Consider the following 20,904-nt stretch of genomic DNA (forward strand, 5'->3'; position numbering starts at 1 on the left):
CAGGGGTGTGGTGGCTCTACCATCTCGGCATGCTGCTGCTGACCTCCATTTTGTCTGGGAGGTGGCAGCTGGCGCTGGCAAAGATGCTGCCACCACCCTCCACCTCCCCGCATGTGGCAAGAGCTGCAGTCCCTCAAGCCTTGAGTCGTGTGGGGATCTGTTGGCCGCCCCCTCCCTGGCTGCCCTTCTCTATGCCCACCAATGCTGGGCACCCGCCGGAGCTCAGTGCCCTTTTTGTGCAGCTTTTCCCTGCTTTGGGTTGGCGTGTCTGGAAGAGAGGATGGAGGGAGCAGGGATGGGGGGTGGGGTTACTTTGCAGCAGAGATGGGAAGCAGAACCCCTCATCCATGTCCTTACATTTGCTACTTGTAAACTGAATCTGCATGGAAATTCTCAGGGAGGTGCAAACTTTGCCTTGGGGCTGTGTCCCCCACTGGCGTGGGCAGGAGGTCAGGAGGCACGGGGCAGGGTGCCTGTGGTGGCACTGGGGAAGCAGGGGCTGGCTTTCCTCTGAGCGTGGGGGGCATTTGCCCTTGTCCTGGGTTGTCCTCTGAGCTGCTTCCCTGCCTGCAGGTGCTGCTCTGGAGAAAACTGCACCGTCATGGCCCCTTGTCCTGTGTGGGGTGGGAGGTGGGTGAGGAGCTTGGCTGACAGGCACTGATGGTGCCATGTCATCTAGCAACGGGTTCCCTGCTGCCCTAGAGGCAGGACAGAGTCCTGTGGTCCCACTCAGAGCTAGGGGGCCCCAACAAAGGGTGCAGGGGAAGGGCTCACCACAACAAAGGCAGGCAGCTGCTGAGAATACACTGGTGCAGCCAAACCCTGGCTGCACTGGGGCGTCCACCCCTGCCACTGAGGTGATGTGGGGCTGGATGTGTGCAGACAAAGGGAAACTCCCCTTGGATTTCCCTGGGTGCAGGCAGCTCCTCATCGGCTGGAGCTGGGGGACCAGCAGCACAGCACGTTCCTTAGCATCCTTTGGGGGAGAGCTTGCTGGTTGGTGGCACCTGGGGACAATGCTCTCTCCTGTTGGTCACCTCTCAGCAGGAGAGGCTGCCACTTGGTAGCCCCTGGACTTAAGAGCGGTTTCATTAGCTAATCTCTGCCCAATTAATCTTAGCTGATCCAGTTAATCATGGCTCTCCAGGCCTTTTGCTCCTCACTGGGGGTGACTGGTGTGTCACAGGGATGGGCAGAGCCAGCAGGCTGCATGGGAAGTGGGAGAAGAGATGCCCTGCAGAACTGGGGGACAGGTCAGATGTTCCCCCTGGCCCCAGGGACTTGGCTGTTCCTCCTTGCAGCCTCCCTTGTGAGCAGGGCAGCCTTGTTGGGGGCAGGGAGGGAACAGGGAGCGGGGCTTTGGTGCTGGCACGCTCCCAGCAAAGGGCTGCTCGTGGCTTATCGAATTTCTCTCGATGGCAGCAGATTGAGCAGGCGGTGGCTGCTCTGGCTGTCCCCAGGCAGGGCGAGCTGGCCGGGCTGGAGCTGCCCACAGGCTGGGGGGGCTGCCTGGCCCTGCCCTGGCCCCCCTCTCTGCAGGATGCTGAGTGCCCGTGGGCAGTGGTGCCATGGGGGCGTGAATGCCTCCTCCCTGCAGCTGAGCCACGGAAGTGAGTCAGGGGAAGGAAAGGAGGGTGAGAAGCAGCTGGGTCAGTGTGTGCTGGTGCTCCCCAAGGGCACACGATGTCACCTGGGGTCCTTGTGCTGCTGTGGCAGGGATGGAACGGGAGAGCTGCAGAGGAGCAGAGGGAAGCAGTGCATTGCCCACCAAGGAAGCTGAGGGAAATGGATGAGCAGAAAATGGAACTGGGACTCTGCAGCAGGGAATACTGGCCAGGAGAGGAGCTCACACAGCTGGGCAAGGACAGCCAGATGGGAATACACTGGGATATAGCCTGTGGATGGCAGGGAGAGAGAAAAGGTCCTGCTGGCCAGGAGGGAAGTTCTCATGGCCAGCAAGGGTCCCATGGCCCCACGGGCTGTGGGGCTGAGAGGGCAGAAGAAGGCAAAGAACGGAAAGCAGCATCAATGGAAGGTGCACAGCAGGATGAGGCACATGGAAAAGTGGTTAAAAGGAGAAACCAGAGTTCGTGGGAAGTGATGGGGCTGGAGTGGCTGGGAATGGCACGGGGGTGGGAGGGGATAAGAGGAGGGGCTGAGGTGGCCCGTGGCAGGCAGCAGACGGTCCTGGTGGTCTCACTGATGGGTGTTGCTATTCTGGGGCTGTGCAGGGGGCAGGAGTCCAGGGACCTGACCCACCTCTTCAGAGCTGGGGTAGGTGGAGAGGCTGCAGAGCTGGGGGAAGGGAGCTGCCTTGATTTGGGAGGAGAGGGAAATGTTTGACATGGGCACTTGTCAGGTGCAGATAGGATTTGTCCATTGTCCTTGAGCGGTGCCACAGGGTGGAGCAGCTTAAGCTGTTGGCCTTGTGAAGATGCAGCCCTTCCACATGGGAATATATCCAATCATTTTCATGGGAAAAACAACTCCTTCATTCCCCTATGGCAAGCATTTCTGTTTAATTTTTCCTTTCCCCCATCTGGGTGGGGAGGTGGAGGCCACAGGGAGGCAGCAGCCCACTTCCTGGCTTAGGGACTCAAGGGTGGTGTTAAACACCTGCTTAAAATAATCCAAGCTCAAGAAAGCCTGAGACCAAATGCTTGAACTCTGGGATTTGTGGGTGTGATCACTGGCTGAGCACAGTGGGAGCTCCGGAGCCATCCCAGTGGGAAGATAAGAGGAGGGCTTGGGAACTCCAACAGAAGCAGCTTTGTCCTCTGAATGCTGTTGGACATGCCAGCTCACTTATAAAATAGGCAAAGGGTTTTTGAAAGGCAGTGCCAAGCTTGTAACACTTTCTTGATGCAAATTTTTCCACTGTGTCTATGGTTTCCTCTCACCCCCTTGGAAATCAAATCAGCTGTCAGACCTCAGGTAGCTTTAAAGCCATCCCCTTCTCTTGGGATGCTTTCTAATCTGTGGATTTGGTTTTTTCTTCCCTCTCTCCCCCCTTTTTTTCCACAAATTCTCCTGAATTTTTCATTTCCACTCTGGGAAAACACATCTCATGTTCAAGATCCCTCCTTACTGTTCCACTTCCTTCTGGTTATGGCCCATGTAACCAGAGCTGTGCTGGTGCTCACTAACGATCTCATTTCTCCCTGATCTCCTTCCTCCCAGAACAAATATCCTCCTGGCAAAACCCAGGCTTGGAAAGCATTAGGGAATTCACACATCCCCTTGCATGTGGGATGCCAGAGGAGCAGTTCCTGCCCATTTTCTGAGGGGTCCTGTGCTCCATGTTCACCGCCAGGCTCGCGTGGGGAGTAGGGAAGGCAGGAAAAGGGATAGATGTTAGAAGGCAGAAAGGGATTTGTGTCAGGTCCAGAAGGATCCCGAAGGATGCAGCAATCAGAGGAAGGATCCCAGTATAATTTTCTGGGCAGTGCTCCTGAGGCTTAACTGCAGCTGAGGGAAGGTGGGAATGGTGCAGAGCACCTGGGGATCAGTGCTGGGATGGACAGCTGCTCTGGGAGATGTTGGTGAGGGTTTGTTTTGCCTTGTGAGATTTGCAGTTCATCATTTTTGAGCAAAAGGACTGGAAATATGATGATAAACTGGGAGGTTCAGCTGAGTGCAGTGGCCACTGGCTTGCCAGGAAGGGCTGCTGGTGCTGATGCTGCACCTCTGCTTTGTGGGAGCTGAATGGGAGGCGCATGCCCGTGGCTGTGTTCAACCACCGCCTCTGTTCTCAATGGAATGCCATGCTTCCCTCCCTCCCTCCCCACTCTGTCCTGCTGCCCAGTCCCTGCTTTACTGGGTTTGGAGTGGAGGCAGGAGGCTCGGGTAACAGGCAGGGACCTTTCTTGCAGACTGGGGGGTACCTGCTCGCTGCCATTGGCACCCTGGGATGAAAAAGCTGCTCCTTGGGGGTTGTGCTGATGCTGGCAGTGGCTTTGCTGCTGTGGGTGCCCACCAAGGGATGCTGCAGGGTGATGGAGGCTCCAGTGCTGCCTGGGGTAAGGGCAGGGATAGCCCCTGGCACTGAGCTGGGGGTCCTGACCGGAGGTAGGACAGGGAGAAGGAAGAGGTAAAATGAGGGCAGATCGAGGGATGAAACGAAATGTCATCTTTCGGGCAGAAAGCAGTGCTGCCAGCAGGTTTCCTTGCACAGGCTTTCCATTCATGCAGCACAGTTGCAAGCTGTGGATTGGGATGGAAGTTTCCCTAACGCCCTTTTGTTCCCTTTGGCAGGACAGCCGCTGCTCCCCCCTGGCAGGAGGCAGGTGCGGCCGGCGCCATGGCGGGAGCCTCGGTGAAGGTGGCGGTGCGCGTCCGGCCCTTCAACTCCCGGGAGATGAGCCGGGAGTCCAAATGCATCATCCAGATGTCGGGAAGCACCACCAGTGAGTGCCTCAGGGGCTGGGGGGCTTTGGCTGCTGCCTGGGAAGGAGCACGTGCGGTGTGGTCGCAGCAGCGAGCACTGGCCTGTGGGGATCCGTGGTGAGGATGCCTGAAGCATCTCCAGTGGTTTGGAGGAGGAGATGTGGGGAGGATGGCAGCTTTCCATGGAGAAATGCAGTCCTGCTGTTGGAATGGCAGTGGTGCGATCTACATGGCACTGAGCCCTTGGATTTTGGTGACAGTGAAAGGGGCAGTGTTCCCCAGTAGGCGATGAGGGAGGAATCACAGAATCACAGGACGGTTTTTTTGGAAAGGACGTTAAAGATGATCTCGTTCCAACCTTCCACTATAGATCAGGCTCTTCCACGTCCAACCTGGCCTTGGAGCTGTGCGTGGGCCAGCAAGTGGTTTTTGACTGCCTGGCCAGGTACCACTCACTGCAGCGTGCCAGGACCCATCCCTGTTTCTCTGGGGCTTTTGGAGATGCAGCAGCAGCAGGATGGAGGGAGGGTGGGAGGAGAGTTTGCCAAGGGAATGGTGTGCTCAGGGTGGAGGGTGTAGCCTGGAGGCTTGGGGCTGTATGTCCTGTCAGGAGCCTGCCAGCCCCTCTTTAAATAACAGCTGCTGGCAGTAGGGTGTGGGAATGGCAGTCAAACCCCTCCTCTTTGGCTCTGGAAGCCTCCAGATGGGGCAGTGTCTAAAATAACTCCCTGTCCGCCCGCCTGGGGCTGCCTGCGTCACCGGCGGTGGGTGAGACACCGGTGCCAGCCACCCCCGCCGTGCAGGCTGCTATGACAACCCTGCTGCTGGGGAGGGGATGGCACCCAAGGGTGCAGGGTGACTCTGGGACCCCACTGACCACCCCAGGCCTAGGCAGCAGGTCTGTGTGGCAGCACCTGCTGGCCTCTGGCATCCTGTGGGGGTTCAATCCCTTCATGGCTGGACAGGGATTCTCCATCTGCCTGGGGTGCAGAGCTTCTGCCCTCATGTCCATGCAGGGGTTTCCCACCTGCCCAGGGCCAGGCAATAAGTAGGGCAGATGTTCCCCATTGTGGTTCTGATGGGTGGGGAGGCTCTGTCGTGCCCCAGTGCCAGTCAAGAGCATCAGGCATCCCCCACCTCCACCACGGCTGTGTTTGTTCAGAGCTGTCTGCCCCTGCTCACCCTGCACACCCTGGCTGTGCCCCCACCCCTCCAGTCTTGCCTCTGTCTGCACAGGGAGGGCAGCAGGGCTTCAGGCAGGAGCCCTTTGCTGACAGGGAGGATTTTCTCCATGAATGGACAAACCACTGGCTAATCCTCTTGTCCAGGGGGCTGGGGAGCAAATCTGGGGGCTCAGAAGGCTGCTGCTGCTGTGGGTGGTGGAGGTAGGAGGATGCCAGTAGTGCCAGCAGAGCGGGACTGTCTCAATCCCCCCAGCTCCTGGCAGAGAAGCCAAAGATAATCATGTTTGAGGGGAGTGAGAGCAAGTTTTCCCCTTCCCAGGATTATTTGCAGGGACATTTGCCTGTGCTGGGGCAGGGAGGCAGGTTCTTCTGCCTAAAGCATCGAGCCCCATGGGAGGCAGCGGGGCCCAGGATGGGAAGGGATCTCAGCATTTATCTGCTGTCCTTTCACCTGCAAACTTCCAGCTGCCACAGCCACCACCTGCTCTCCAACCCTGCTGCTCTGTTCCTGGGGTGTCCTGCACCCCGTGGGCACCATCCCAGGCACTAACACTCCTGGCCCCTCTCCTGCTGGCTCCCACCAGGGTGGTGCAGAGGAGACCCCTGGCTTTGATCCCGTTCATGCTCTCTGTCTGGAGCTGTGCCTCTGCTGCCTTTAAAACCTGGTGATTATTTTCTCTGATGTGGGTTCTGGGCTTTCTCCTGCTTCGTGCCTGCCCACTCATGCTGCTGCTTCAGGGCAAGGAGTGGGACATCTCCCGAAGTTTTCCTCCTTCCTGCCCCCTTGTCTCTATGTTTGTCTTCACCTCCACACCCCCTCCTTGCCTTTTGAATCCCAATGGCCCAGAGCATGAATCTTTTGCAGCAGCTTTGCAGAAGTCTTACATGCCTGGTCACAGGAAAGGAAAAATTCCAGCAGCAGCATCCATCTGCCTGCAGGCAAATAAATGGGAATGGCAGGGGCATGGGAAGAGTGTTTCAGCTCAGGACAGGAGATGCCTGCTCTTGGGATGCTCCCTTCTCCCCTGTGTCCCAGTCTCTGGTTTCCCATGCCAGCTGGGCAGCTGCAGCTGGGATGCCTGGAGCTGTGTGGTGCCATCCCCGGCTGCTTCTGTGCCCTGTGCCCAGCATGGGCTGGCACTGGGATGCAGAACAGGCGCCTTGTGTGGCTCCATCCCCACTCCACAGCTCATCTTTGCTCCTGTTTGCTGTGCTCAGCGTCACCTCTGCAGGGCAGAGACGGACCTGGTGACCTGATGGCAAGGTGGAGCTGCCAGGCTGAGCACCAGGAGCTCAGATGCTCCATCCACCAGCAGAGATGCTCCATCCCACTCCTTGCACGGCCTCTACTCCTGCTTCTCTTCACAAATGCCCTCAGCACAACATCCAGGTAGTTGCAGGGGTCAGGAACCGTGGCTGCCCATGCTGCCCACAAAGAGCTGCTTTTCCAGGGGCCTCCACATCCCTGTTTGCTGCTGCAGGATTGCCAGCTGTTACTTCCCAGCCCTTTCTCCTGGTAGTCAATGTGTCTGGAATGCAGAGCATTGGAGCCAGGCTGCCTGCAGCAGGTAGGCAGGCAGGGAGCCTGTGCCAGCCCCTCTCTGCTGCCAGAGCTGGGTTCTGTCCATGCTAAGGAGCATCTCAGAAGCACCAGGCTGTGGTTTTGTGGTCGGGGCTGGGTCCTGACCCCACTTGCCACCCTTTCCCAGCCTGCCTCGCTGTTGTGCTGGGCTGTTCTCAGGCCAGGAGGGATGGACCTGTTCTGTGGGAGTAGAAGATATGTCCATTGTGGTGCTGGAGGAGGGATTCAGAGCAGAAAGCATCTCTGTGTGTAACACTACACATCTGGCCATCAGAGACCTTGGCACTGAGCTGCACCGTGCCTGGGGCTGCCCAGGAGAGCCCAGCTGGAACTGGGAGTGGGTTTGAGCCCTGGCTGACCGAAGGGCAGAGCAGGCTGGGATGGAGAAAGCTCAGGGCTTGTGGCTTCTCCATCCTTGGTGGTGGCAGAGAGCAGCTGGGGCAATGGGCACGGGCACTGTGCTGTGCAGGCCTCAATGTCACTTCATTGTCACCTGACATGGCTGGTGGCTGAACCTCGTGATTGCCCGCTGGTTTGGGTTCCTTCTGATGCATCTATTTCAGAAAAAAGCCACACGGTAAATGCTCTACAGGAGGAAAAATAAAAAAAACCACGGCATGAGGAAGAGCAGTGATGCAGTCTCCAATTTCCATAGCAACGTCCTTTTCATCAGGGGATGACAAAAGCAGGCTCCTGTTTCCGTGGCGGTGTGACACCAGGCATTAATCACCCTGCTGGGGCTGGCAGTGGAGAGGCAGGGGCCAGAGGGGCTCTAGGGGAGCCCACAGGGTTGCAGCTGCTCCCACCCCACAAGTACCAGCGTGGGAGCTTCGGACACGCTGCCCCAGCTGTGGGGAGAGGAAGGCTGTGACCCTCCCGTGCCAGTGCTGGGCTCCCATGGGCAGCTGCCCCAGCAGGAGGGAACCTGAGGGAAGGAGTTGTGTCCCCTTCATGTGTCCAGCAGGATGTTTGGGCAAGGCTCTGCCCTGCTCCCTGGGCTCTGTTGGCCATGGCACCCACCTCCTCTGCTTTCAGAGGTGGGGTTTGGGGGTTCTGGACCCATTTGCAGTGCTGGAAGATTCCCAGTCCACCTTCCAGGACTGTTTTGGACTGAAACCCATCACCCTTCATCCCTCCCACATGGACGGGGGGAGAGGGGGGTGAGGCAGGGGTACCATGGGTGGCTGGCGGCCTCATGTTCCATCTGTTTGTCCCTAGCTATCCTGAACCCAAAACAGCCCAAAGAGACACCAAAAAGCTTCAACTTTGACTATTCCTACTGGTCCCACACTACGGTAAGGACTGGGAGGCCTGAGCCTGCCTCGAAGGCTGGGCTGGGGAGAGGCAGGAGGGCCTCCTTGTCAAATTTCTCCATGTCCCCCTCCTCTGTGCAGCCTGCAGACATCAACTATGCATCCCAGAAGCAAGTGTACCGGGACATTGGAGAGGAGATGCTGCAGCACGCCTTTGAAGGCTACAATGTGTGCATCTTTGCCTACGGGCAGACAGGAGCTGGAAAATCCTACACCATGATGGGCAAGCAGGAGAAGGACCAGCAAGGCATCATCCCACAGGTCTGCCTGGGGAAAACCACCTGTCCCCCTCGTCCCAAAGGGGTGCCCAAAGGAAAGGCAGAGCTGGGAGGAAAGAGGGCAGCAGGGTGGGAGTGAAGCCAAGTTTTGCCAAAGTCTAATCTAGTGCTGCTGTGACAATGAGCTGGCATGGCTCCACCAGGAGGGGGTCAAGGAGGGTCATCCAGGTTCTCCAGGACTGGATAGACTATGGTCTGGCCACACAAAGCCAGTGGACGTGAGCAACAGTGGCCCAAGTGCTGAGCTGCTGCATGCTGGCCCAGCAGGACACGGCGGGGCTCTGGGCATGCTGATTTTCCATGTCAGCGTGGTGGGGGGGCTCTGCCAGCTCCCCAGGAGCCATTCCAGCACTCATTGGCTGGTTTTTGGGGTGAAAAGGTAGAAATCCCTGTATCCTGGGCACCCCAGGCAGGAGCATCCTGCTGGCAAGGGGTTGAGCCTTGCTCTTGTGTCCGCAGCTGTGCGAGGACCTCTTCTCCCGCATCAACGACACCACCAATGACAACATGTCCTATTCTGTGGAGGTAGGCACCCCTCTGCCTGCCCAGCCCCTTCTGGCCTCCCCCAGGGCTCCACAGGTTGTGCCAGTGTGCAGACCCCTCTTTGGGGTCACCCTGCTCGCTCTGCCCGTGCCCTCTACTCTAGGTGAGCTACATGGAGATCTACTGCGAACGCGTGAGGGACCTGCTGAACCCCAAGAACAAGGGGAACCTGCGGGTGAGGGAGCATCCTCTTATGGGTCCATATGTTGAGGACCTTTCCAAGCTGGCTGTGACCTCCTACAATGACATCCAGGACCTTATGGACTCTGGAAACAAAGCCCGGTGAGTTGGAGAAGGAGGAGATGGGCAGGTTTTGGGAAGTTTGCAGTCACTTCTAGAAGCTCCTGCTTCACTGCCTTACTTTGCCAGTCCAGCTGCTCTGGAAGTGGCAGTCCCCTCCTTGCTGAGTGTTGGGTACCCCCACTTGCTTTCACCTCACTTTCCTCCTGCTTTCCAAGTGCACTGGAGACAGCAGGAAGAAGCCTGAACTCGTGCACATCTTCTCCCAGAGCTCTCTCTTGCCCTCCAGACTTGCCTTCCACCGTGTGCCCTGTCCTGGCATGAGCCCTGGCCCTGTCACCAGCCACTCCAGTGTCCCTCACAGAGTGTCACACCTCCCTGTCCTACTCTCCCTGCAGCACAGTGGCTGCTACCAACATGAATGAGACCAGCAGCCGCTCCCACGCCGTGTTCAACATCATCTTCACGCAGAAGCGGCACGACGCCGAGACAGACATCACCACTGAGAAGGTAAGAGCAGGGCCTGGAGGACTCAGGGGAGCCCTCATGGGTCCAGGAGGGACTTCCATGTTCTTTCATCAGCACTTGGGGCAAGGTGGTGCAGCCCGGTGGAGGATTGGAGCAGGAGGGAGATAAGTCCCAGTCACATTCTAGGCTCACGGTCCCTTGAGGGACGGGCCCTTGCACAGAATATTTGGCAGCTGGTTCCCTTCAGCCCTGCCTGCAAGGATATTAGCCCTGCTCCTGAGCAACTCCTGCAAGGATGACCCTGCAGAGCAGCCCACTGCTGCCCTCAGAACAGTGTCACCCTGCAAGAGGTTTTAGCTTCGTGCTGGGTTTGCTGTGCCCACAGGGCTGACAGCCTCCCCTCTGCCTGCAGGTCAGCAAAATCAGCTTGGTGGACCTGGCTGGGAGTGAGCGAGCTGATTCCACAGGTGCCAAGGGCACAAGGCTAAAGGTGAGAGCTGACCTGAGGTCCCCTTCTGCTGGTGGTACACCATGGCCTCCTCCCTCATCCCCAAAACATCTCCTTTCCTTGCCTGGTTCTTTGCCCACTGCACTGCCAAAATCCTTGATAGGACTGTGTTTGAAAGCTGCCCAGTGACCCTGGTTTCACTGGGGTCCGTGAGTCCCAGCTGGGGGGTGCTGGTTACCCAGTAAGACCAGCTGCTCCTTGCCCACACCATACTGGGTATTCCTCATTTTCTCCTGGGCTTTAATATGGCTCTGAAATGGGGCCTGAGCATGTGGGCTTTTCCTCTTTTAACCAGGAAGGAGCAAACATCAACAAGTCCTTGACCACTCTGGGGAAAGTCATCTCTGCCCTGGCAGAAATGGTAGGTAGCTGGAGAACAGACAAACAGCAGCACCGGGGGGAATGGGCTCGGGCCAGCAGGGCTGGGCTCAGCTTTGAGTGATGGAGCATCCCAGCTCCATGGGATGGAGCATCCCAGCTCCAAGGGGTGGGCAGACACATCCCAAGCTGTCCTGCAGCTGGGACAAGCTGGGTTGGTGAAGATGCCATCTGCATGGGGACCTGTGGCACTCTACTTGAAGGCCAGGGATCTGTGGTGGGTGCCAAGGAAAAATGCAGCTCCCCTAAACAGTCTCTCCATTTCCTTTGCAGGACTCAGGGCCAAACAAGGTGGGTGCCCGGGCCGGATGGGGAGGGGGGCTCTGGTTTTGATCACAGTGGGAGTGGTTGCAGGGTGCTTTGGGAGTGAGACTGTGCCTGGACTTGAGCCATTCTTCTCCTGGGACTTGGCAGAATCTTCAGCCTCCTCCTCCCTCCTCCCTCTGGGGCTCTCAGTAGCCAGCCTTAAACAACCCTCCCAGCTCAGGGCATTTCGCAGGCAGGACCTGTGGACCAGGGAAAAGATGCCCAAGGTTGCCATCCTGCTCTAAGTCCCCATGGCTGGGGACCAGCTGTCACCTTTGAGGAGAGCAGGCAGCTTGACAGCCCTTCCCTGTGCTCTCCATTCCCCAGAACAAAAAGAAGAAGAAGACGGATTTCATCCCCTACCGAGACTCGGTGCTCACCTGGCTGCTGCGGGAGAACCTGGGTGAGGACGGGTTTGGGGGGTGGTCTGGTGAAGGGCGTGGCTGCCAACCAGGGTGTGACAGGGGGCACAAGGACCAGCATCTCCCTCATGGGTCTGTCTTACTGGGCAGGAGGCAACTCCAGAACTGCCATGGTGGCTGCTCTCAGTCCTGCTGACATCAACTACGATGAGACCCTCAGCACCCTCAGGTAGGAAGAAGTTCCCTTGTTCTCCCTGCAGTGAGCAAGAGCAGGGGAGGTTGTCCGAGGCCCAGGCACTGCCACATGCTCTCCCCACCTCTGTGGTGTCCCTGCTTGGGGGTGTACTGTGGAGGGAGCCTGCAACTCCAGACAAAAGGTCAAAGGGTTGTCCTGGCACTGGGATCCTTCTTACTGGAGGGGCACTGCAACACTCTTGCTTGCCCAGCAGCTGGGGTTTTGCCCCTGTTCTTGTGTTGTTCAAAACCCTGCCCCTGTTCCTGTGTTCAAGACCCTGCCCTTCCCTAGGTACGCTGACCGTGCCAAGCAGATCCGCTGCAATGCTGTCATCAACGAGGACCCCAACAACAAGCTCATCCGGGAGCTGAAGGACGAGGTGGCACGTCTGCGTGACCTTCTCTATGCCCAGGGCCTCGGGGACATCATTGACAGTAGGTACCATGGTTGCTCTCTGCCAGTGGCTCCAGGCAGTGATGGGCTGAGGTCCTGCTGGCCTGCAGGGCTGATGTCCCCACAGCCTCCCTGCTCCCTGCTGCCCTGCCCCACAGCAGCATCTGTGCTGCCTCTGGTGAGCCCCTGCACGCATGCTCGCAGCCCCCCATCCCCTCCTGTCGCAGGGGGAGCTGCTTTCTGCCCCGCAAACCTTCCCTTCTTCCCTTCCACCCACCATCTTCAGCATCCAGCACCCAGCAGAGGTGCCAGGAAGGTGTTACTGGGACTGCACATGCCCATGGGCTCCCCTCCCTGTGCTGTCTGATATCCTACTGAGATGAAGCCCCTCTTGTTCTGTTCTCTCTGTCTCACCCCCGCTCCCTGCCCTCTCTTTCTCTCTTAGCCCATCCTGCTGCGGGAGGATCCAAATGTGTGTATTCCCCATCACTGGTACTCCCTGTTGCTTCACGGCTTTTTGGAGATCTAGGCTGTGCCCAGGGGCACCCGTGCAGCATGGGGTGGGCTCCTGCAGCCAGCCCTGCTGGTGGAGTGGTGTGTGCCTGCAGGCTGCCCATCCTCAGCGAGCTGGCACAGGGGGTGGTGCCAGAGTTGTGGTTAGCACCTGGGCTTGGGCTGGTGCTGAAGGGACCAGTGTCCTCCCGCTTGGCCATGCCAAGGGCCCAGGCCACACGGGGACCTCCTCCTTCATGCTGTTGTGATGTTTCCTGCCGCCGCCGCTGCTGCTGCTGCTGCTGCTTCTGCTGGTGTCTCACTGGGACTGGAGCCTGGCATGGCTCTTGGGTGGGATGGAATGGTGCTCTACTGATGATGTGGTGGGTGGTGGTGCCCAGGAGGCTTTGGCCCGTGGATAAGCACCATGGCCCTGTCCCACCCCAGCTCAGGCAGTGCAGCCGGGCTATGGCGAGCCTGCTGAGGAGACAGGGGCCTACTTGTCCCCTCCTGGCTCAGCTTCCCTGGATGTGGGCTAATGGAGATGGGTGACTAATCCTGCAGCTGCTGACCTGTGCCCTGCCGGCCTCTTGCACACTGCTCTGAGAACTCCTCAGGGCTGCAGGAGCATCTCCTGTACCTGGGTCGTAAGCCACCACAGCTGACTCCTGGGGTGCCAGCTGGCAACCACCACTGCCTGTAGTCCTGGCCTCATTCTCTGGCTGCCTGGCCAAGGTGCTGCTCCAGCAGGCCATGGGCTTCCTTTGAGCAGACTGTGAGGGAATCCTGCCATTCTTCCTGTCCTGCCTACCTGACCTTTTGTGGGGCAGAGGGCCACCCCTCTCATCCCCTTCCCTTCTCATTCTCTGCTCCCAGATCTGGCTAATCTGGGGCATCTGGGCAGGGTAAACCATGCAGGCTGTGTGAGATGGAGAGGATGACACAGTGGCACATACTTGGGGAGGACATTTGATCCCAGACCTGATGGATGCAGGACCTGAGGTTGCAAAAAAGTGTTCCTGGGAGCCCAGGATGGCTGCTTCCAGCATCTGCTTCACCAAACAGCCCTGTTCCCTGAGGGGCTGCCTGGGCTGGGGAAGGGAGTGCCTGCCCTTGCCCTGTCGCTGTCTGTGCTGCTGTGCTGTTGCCTGTGCATTTTTCTGTAATTCCTGGCTTTTTTCTCGACGCACCAGCCACTCTTTTTTTTCCCAACAGCTTTTCTTGTCTCTGTCTCTCTCTGTCATCCTGTCTGTGTGTCTTTCCCCGGCCCATCCCTCCTTCCGCGCCCGTAGATGTGTCCGACTTTGAGAACAATAATGATGCTGGAGGGGCAGAGCTGAGTCAGCGCCATGACAATCTCTCCACAGTGACCAATGCCATTGCTGGGATCAGCCCCTCTTCCTCCCTCTCTGCCTTGTCCAGCCGCGCTGCCTCGGTCGCCAGCCTCCACGAGCGCATCATGTTTGCTCCGGGCAGCGAAGAGGCAATTGAAAGACTCAAGGTAAGAGGCTGGTCCCTTCCCTTCCCTTCCCTTCCCTTCCCTTCCCTTCCCTTCCCTTCCCTTCCCTTCCCTTCCCTTCCCTTCCCTTCCCTTCCCTTCCCTTCCCTTCCCTTCCCTTCCCTTCCCTTCCCTTCCCTTCCCTTCCTTCCCTTCCCTTCCCTTCCCTTCCCTTCCCTTCCCTTCCCTTCCCTTCCCTTCCCTTCCCTTCCCTTCCCTTCCCTCCCTTCCCTTCCTTCCCTTCCCTTCCCTTCCCTTCCCTTCCCTTCCCTTCCCTTCCCTTCCCTTCCCTTCCCTTCCCTTCCCTTCCCTTCCCTTCCCTTCCCTTCCCTTCCCTTCCCTTCCCTTCCCTTCCCTTCCCTTCCCTTCCCTTCCCTTCCCTTCCCTTCCCTTCCCTTCCCTTCCCTTCCCTTCCCTTCCCTTCCCTTCCCTTCCCTTCCCTTCCCTTCCTTCCCTTCCCTTCCCTTCCCTTCCCTTCCCTTCCTTCCCTTCCCTTCCCTTCCCTTCCCTTCCCTTCCCTTCCCTTCCCTTCCCTTCCCTTCCCTTCCCCTTTTTCCCCTTCTTCCCCTTTTTTTCCCCTTTTTTTCCCCTTTTTTTCCCCTTTTTTTCCCCTTTTTTTCCCCTTTTTTTCCCCTTTTTTTCCCCTTTTTTTCCCCTTTTTTCCCCCTTTTTTTCCCCCTTTTTTCCCCCTTTTTTCCCCTTTTTTTCCCCTTTTTTCCCCTTTTTTCCCCTTTTTTCCCCTTTTTTTCCCCTTTTTTTCCCCTTTTTTTCCCCTTTTTTTCCCCTTTTTTTTTTCCCCTTTTTTTCCCCTTTTTTTTTTCCCCTTTTTTTTTCCCCTTTTTTTCCCCTTTTTTTCCCCTTCTTTTCCCCTTTTCCTCTTCCTCCTAGAACTTCCCTTCCCTTCCCCCTCTCCCCTCAATGCACTGCAGCTTGCAGAGGGGGCTCGGTGTTTCCTAGAGCTCCATGAAGGGTGATCCCCATGGGAAGCAATATCCTGATGTGCTTTTGCAGAGTGGACAATCTTAGAGGGTTTGGGTGTTGTAGGGTCTTCCTGGTGCTGCCTTGGGCCTGTGGGATGGGTGCTTTGGGCTTGGGATGGGCTCTGCTGTCATGGGCAGAACTCCTGGTGCCGCACGGCGCAGGAGTGGGCTGGCAGCACGGCGATGGAGAGGCTGGTCTTTGTGCCTCGCTCTTCAGAGATGGGACTGATGGAAAGATGGAGGTGAAATGCTGCTGCAGCTTGTCTAAACAAGGCTGAACGTGGGGCCAGTGTCCCGCTGAGGCACGCTGGGCAGAGCTGGGCACCGACCCCCTGTTTAACCCACCCGTGCAGGAAACGGAGAAGATCATTGCAGAGCTGAACGAGACGTGGGAGGAGAAGCTGCGTAGGACAGAAGCGATACGGATGGAGAGGTGGGTGGGCTGGGGTGGAGTGGGGCAGCGTGGCATGGGACAAGTGGTGCTCCTTGGGCATTTTGTTGGAGCACTTGAGTTCCTGGGGCAGCCAAACAGTTTGAATGTCCAGCCAGACCCTGGGTTGCCCCTGGGGACCCCAGTACCCACCATGTCAGCCTGCACAGAGGTGGGCTGCTCTGAAAAACCCACCTGAATTGTGATGAGAGCTGTGGTAAGCCCTGCATTGCAATCCATGGGTCAAGCCATGGGCACCCATCCTAGTGCTGGCCCCAGGGGTGCATGGAGTTTTGACAGGCACTTCTTTCTCTTGCTCCTTCAGGGAAGCGTTGCTGGCTGAAATGGGAGTGGCCATGAGGGAGGATGGAGGCACCTTGGGCGTATTTTCTCCTAAAAAGGTAGGATCGGCCTGTTCTCTTCTTCCTGGGGACTGGTTTGTACCCCTGCAGCTTCCTTGTGATCCAATCTGTCACAGCTGGCCAGTCCCATATACTTCCCTTCTCTTGGCTCTGAAACCTATGGGGGAAATCCCGGCACTGAACCTGCTGGGTACAAACATGGATAGAAATATGTGGGTAAATGTCCACCCCCCCACTGCTGGCGTGCTGTCCCCCTTCACGAGGGGATTTCCTGATGATCACTCTCTTGGACTTCAGTGTTAACTCATAAAAATTCATACTTTCAGATATTTAAAATTGCTGCCCCTGAAGCCAGCAAGTCCTTGCTAAGAAATGTGGGTGGGCGAATATTCCATCTCTTTATTGCTTGCAGCATTTGGCTTGGCCAAACCTCTTAAGTCTGTGTGTCCCCAGCTCAGGGGGTGATAAAGACTTCACAGCCTTCCCCTTATGTGGTCCAACTGACTTTTAGGATAAACTTGTACCCTGTTGTCTTTGTTTCTTGTCCCAGCTGCTGCCTGTTAGGACTCCAGACCTTTGGGTAGGAAGCGTGGGGGTTTATTCCCCAAAGCAGGTTGGTCTTGGAGGTGGGGCATTGCTGTGGTGGTCTTGGTGCCTCCTTGCTCTTCAGCTATCTGGCAGGTGGAAACTCTTCTGACTTCTCCAGTGGCTGGTGAGGAAAGTTAGTGTTGATAGTGTGCAAACTCCATTTTGTTATGGGCATTGCACTTTGCTGTCCTTCTGTGTGCCATGGCTGGTTTTGCTACGGCTCCAGGAGCTCAGTGGAAGGTCACCACCAGCTTTACAAATCTGGACACAAACTGCAAGTGAAGGATGTCTCAAGCCCCAGGGCCGTATGTCTGTCCAGTGGGGCCAGAGGTTAAATGTTGCAGCCAACTTCTGCCAGCCACCATGGAGAAGAGCCCACCTTTCCCTCGACTTCCAGCTCTGCTGCCCTGTTTGCAGTGAGTTTCTGCTGCCAGCCAAGGCTTGTGGCACCATGGGAGGGGCCCCCTCTGCATGCTGGGTCTCAGCAGGCTGATAAGGTGTTACTTACAGCCACTATTCTGTCTGGTAAACTCAGAACTTCTCCCACTGATACTCCTGGGACTGCCTCTGTTGCCTGATTGTGTAATTCCAGCAGCTAAGCTGGCTCTGGCCAGAGAGGCCTGTGACTGGGGGAGAAATTTTCCTCCTATCAAGAACAAAGTGGTTTGTGACCCAGAGAAGAAAGGGCTGTGAGGGACCTGTTAGGAAGAAGACCAGAAAGTGAAATTCAGCCTGCAGGTAGGGCTTCAGGTCTGCACTACTTTTGGATGAACCTCTGGGACCTGCTCTTTTTGGATGCATCATCTGGTGTACAATCAGTGGAGGAAAACAGGCACTTTTACTTCCTTTTTGACCTGGCAGAGGGCAGGGGTAGATTAGGTATGAGGAAGAAATTCTTCCCTGTGAGTGTGATTAAGCCCTGGCACAGGTTGCCCAGAGAAGCTGTGGTGTGCCCCTGTCATAGAATTGTTCAAGGCCAGGTTGGATGGGGTTTGGAACAACCTGGTCTAATGGAAGATGTCCCTACCCATGGCAGGGGGATGAAACGAGGTGTGTTTTTATGTCCCTTCCAACCCAAACCATTCCATGATTCTGTAATACACAGCACAAGCGAGAAGGGTCCTGCCCCACGAACTGAGCCACATCAGGGATTCCCTGTGGGAAGGTTTTGGCTTTGTGTTGGGCCTGTTTGGAACATGAATTTTCAAAGGTGGCCAGAGGAAGGCTAACTAGGACTCAGCCCTGTGAGGAGGAAAGCAAGGAAGCTTGTGGAAGCAGGGATCTCTGCAGTCCCCTGGAAAAATACCTGTCTGGATGTGTCACCCTGGAGATACAGAGGGCAGGAGAGCCTGAGCAGGGGCAGCCTGCAGCGCTGCTGAGCTCCCACCTTCCTCAGAGCACCCCCAGTGCCTGGGCAGGGCACTCAGGGATGGCTCCTCGTCTGTCTCTCCCAGACACCGCACTTGGTCAACCTGAATGAGGATCCGCTCATGTCCGAGTGTCTTCTCTACTACATCAAGGATGGGATAACGAGGTGAGAGGCAGGTCCCATGGAGAGGTGGGAGCATTGTCCATATCTCAGTGCCTGACTTCCCCACCTGGGCAGTGGGGTGACAGCTGTCCCCACACTGGACACTGTTCCCAGGGCATCCCCAAAGATTTTGGTCTTGCAGTGCACCAAGGGTTGCTCCTGTCAGCTCCAAGGATGGGGCTGGGGGGAGAGTCAGGAGAGGCTGCTTTGAGGGAGAGTTGAGCTGGATTTCCCCTGCAGGGTTGGCCGGGAAGATGCTGAGAAGAGGCAGGACATCGTTCTCAGCGGGCACTTCATTAAAGAAGAGCACTGCCTGTTCCGCAGCGACACCAAAACTGGTGGTGAAGGTATTGCTTGTCTAGAGGGGCTCCACTGCCCTGGGGACACATCCCTCTGTATGTCCTCAGCCCCTGCCCCCAGATGAATGTCCTGCCCTCCTCAAACTACTTGGGCTTTATGCCAGTGCTTCCAGATGAGCTACATCCCTCATGGGAGGGGAGCTTGCACAAGGCATGTGGGAAGAAAGCAAGGTGAGGAGATCAGGGAAGGGTGGCTGAGCAGACTGTGGATGATTCCCCTGCTCAAGATGTGGCGCAGAATCCATCCCCCAAAATGGCAGGAACCTGAGTGTGAAGGGGCTGAGGGAGATGAGCCTGGGGATGCTCTGGTCTCCTCCCACATGCAGTCTCCAGCTGCCCTTATTCCTTGGACTGCTCTGATTAACATCAGGTTGGCTGAGTCCTGTTAGCTGCCCACGGGGTAGGTGCTGCTGGTGGGTACCACCACCGGGGTGGTGGTGGCTGGGGTGGCTCTCCCTTCCTGAGGCTGCTGGAGCAGAGGAGCAGGACGTGCAGGATTCATCCTTGTGTTTCCACCTCTCCCCTTCCCACCATCTCCACAGTGATAGTGACACTGGAGCCCTGTGAAGGTGCTGACACCTACGTGAACGGCAAAAAGGTGACAGAGCCCAGCATCCTGCGCTCAGGTGGGTTCCTGGGGCTGGCACACCAGAGCTGCTCCAACCCGCCTTCCTCCCTGCCATGGGAGCCCTGCACTCGTCCCAGTTAACCCCACACCTTTCCCCCGTGCACGTCGCTGCAGGAAACCGCATCATCATGGGGAAGAGCCACGTTTTCCGCTTCAACCACCCCGAGCAGGCTCGGCAGGAGCGCGAGCGGACCCCGTGCGCTGAGACCCCCGCAGAGCCCGTGGACTGGGCGTTTGCCCAGAGAGAGCTGCTGGAGAAGCAAGGCATCGACATGAAACAGGAGATGGAGCAGCGGTGAGAGCATGGCCTGAGGTGCTGGGCAGTTGGGTGTTCGCTTCCAGCTTGGTCATCCTCTCCTTCCCCATTTCCACCTAGGCTCCAGGAACTGGAGGACCAGTACCGGAGGGAACGGGAAGAGGCAAATTACCTTCTGGAGCAGCAGAGGCTGGTAGGTGGCTGGGACATGGCTCCTTCCTAGGCTGCCCAGGCATGACTGAAATCCTGGCAGATGTTTGTGTGGGGTGGATCTGTGTTCTAAAAATAAGGGCAAATGTGCTGTTGCTGGAGTTGTCACACGAGCACTGATCCAGAGGAAGGAGGAGGCTGTGTTCCTGCAGGGAAGAGGAGTGTGATGTGGCAGCGTGGAGTAAGGTCACACCAGTGGGTCGCATCACCTCTCTTCCTGTTTCCCCCCAGGACTATGAGAGCAAGCTGGAGGCATTGCAGAAGCAGATGGATTCTAGATATTACCCTGAGGCAAATGAGGAGGAGGAAGAACCTGAGGATGAAGGTGAGGGCTAGGAGCCACCATGATGTTTTGATGCCGTGTGTGGGTGCATTAAGAGTGAGCTGTGGGTCGATGTCCTGGTAGTGGAGTGACCGTCCCTCCATGTCCCCACAGTGCAGTGGACAGAGCGGGAATTCGAGCTCGCCCTCTGGGCCTTTAGGAAGTGGAAGTGGTACCAGTTCACCTCCCTCCGTGACCTGCTCTGGGGCAATGCCATCTTCCTCAAGGAAGCCAATGCCATCAGCGTGGAGCTGAAAAAGAAGGTGGGTGCTTGGGCTCCTTGCTGGCCAGCTGCAGCACCCACAGCAGAGGCCACAGGAACAGGCAGCCAGGAGGTGCTGAGGAGAGGTCACCAGGGGCTGCACATGAAGCCTCTGCCCCTCTCCAGGTCCAGTTCCAGTTTGTGCTCCTCACGGACACGCTGTACTCACCTCTCCCTCCCGACCTGCTGCCTCCCGATGCTGCCAAGGACCGGGAGAAGCGACCATTCCCCAGGACCATCGTGGCTGTAGAGGTGCAGGACCAGAAGAACGGGGCAACACATTACTGGACCCTGGAGAAGCTGAGGTGGGTGGGAGACGGCTGTGCCGGGAGGGTTTGGGTGCCCACAGCCCTGTGTCTCACCGCCACCATTGGCATCCCCTCTGCCCGCAGGCAGCGCCTGGACCTGATGCGTGAGATGTATGACCGAGCAGCAGAAGTGCCTTCCAGTGTCATCGAGGACTGTGACAATGTGGTGACTGGCGGAGACCCTTTCTACGACCGCTTTCCCTGGTTCAGGCTGGTCGGCAGGTGAGCGCTTTGGCTCCTTCGAAGCGTGGCTGGGACCCACAGACAGTCCCGCAGGAGGACACGCTGCCAGGCGCGGGCACTCACCCCGCCGCGGGCTCCGGTGCGACGGCTCTCCTCCGAGGGGCACACGAGCTGCTGGCAACGCTCCTGCTGCCTGCCATAACCCAGTGCTGAGAGCCACGGGCTCCAGCCTGGGGGTGCAGGGGCCCTGGCTGTCCAGCAGGCAGGGAGCCTGTGCCGTGGGAGCTCCAGGCGGTGGGCATGTGTCCCTGTGCACGCG

General features: G+C 57.5%; 1 protein-coding gene across 16 annotated transcripts in view; it reads left to right on the forward strand.

The window, feature by feature from the left end:
* The window catches only part of KIF1A (kinesin family member 1A), a 43,199-nt gene that overhangs the window by 1,373 nt on the left and 20,922 nt on the right, over positions 1 to 20,904 (forward strand). For 8 of the 16 annotated variants that reach the window (XM_041718266.2, XM_041718267.2, XM_030280289.4 and 5 more), the window contains exons 2-25: positions 4,255 to 4,406; positions 8,371 to 8,447; positions 8,547 to 8,726; positions 9,203 to 9,268; positions 9,390 to 9,568; positions 9,925 to 10,036; positions 10,407 to 10,484; positions 10,798 to 10,863; positions 11,154 to 11,171; positions 11,514 to 11,589; positions 11,699 to 11,777; positions 12,075 to 12,217; positions 14,036 to 14,169; positions 15,500 to 15,579; positions 15,902 to 15,977; positions 17,981 to 18,060; positions 18,298 to 18,404; positions 18,959 to 19,042; positions 19,159 to 19,339; positions 19,421 to 19,493; positions 19,742 to 19,835; positions 19,947 to 20,095; positions 20,221 to 20,399; positions 20,487 to 20,624. In XM_041718266.2, the coding sequence (XP_041574200.1) occupies positions 4,301 to 4,406; positions 8,371 to 8,447; positions 8,547 to 8,726; positions 9,203 to 9,268; positions 9,390 to 9,568; positions 9,925 to 10,036; positions 10,407 to 10,484; positions 10,798 to 10,863; positions 11,154 to 11,171; positions 11,514 to 11,589; positions 11,699 to 11,777; positions 12,075 to 12,217; positions 14,036 to 14,169; positions 15,500 to 15,579; positions 15,902 to 15,977; positions 17,981 to 18,060; positions 18,298 to 18,404; positions 18,959 to 19,042; positions 19,159 to 19,339; positions 19,421 to 19,493; positions 19,742 to 19,835; positions 19,947 to 20,095; positions 20,221 to 20,399; positions 20,487 to 20,624 (2,555 nt within the window). In that variant the 5' untranslated portion in view covers positions 4,255 to 4,300. Of the gene's footprint in view, positions 1 to 4,254; positions 4,407 to 8,370; positions 8,448 to 8,546; positions 8,727 to 9,202; positions 9,269 to 9,389; positions 9,569 to 9,924; positions 10,037 to 10,406; positions 10,485 to 10,797; positions 10,864 to 11,153; positions 11,172 to 11,513; positions 11,590 to 11,698; positions 11,778 to 12,074; positions 12,218 to 12,621; positions 12,649 to 13,960; positions 14,170 to 15,499; positions 15,580 to 15,901; positions 15,978 to 17,980; positions 18,061 to 18,297; positions 18,405 to 18,958; positions 19,043 to 19,158; positions 19,340 to 19,420; positions 19,494 to 19,741; positions 19,836 to 19,946; positions 20,096 to 20,220; positions 20,400 to 20,486; positions 20,625 to 20,904 lie in introns of all 16 variants that reach the window. The other 8 variants (XM_030280284.4, XM_041718268.2, XM_030280291.4 and 5 more) reach the window with 2 other exon arrangements.

The sequence above is a fragment of the Taeniopygia guttata genome, chromosome 9 (genome assembly GCF_048771995.1).
Source record: "Taeniopygia guttata chromosome 9, bTaeGut7.mat, whole genome shotgun sequence".
Classification (NCBI taxonomy): Eukaryota; Metazoa; Chordata; class Aves; order Passeriformes; family Estrildidae; genus Taeniopygia; species Taeniopygia guttata.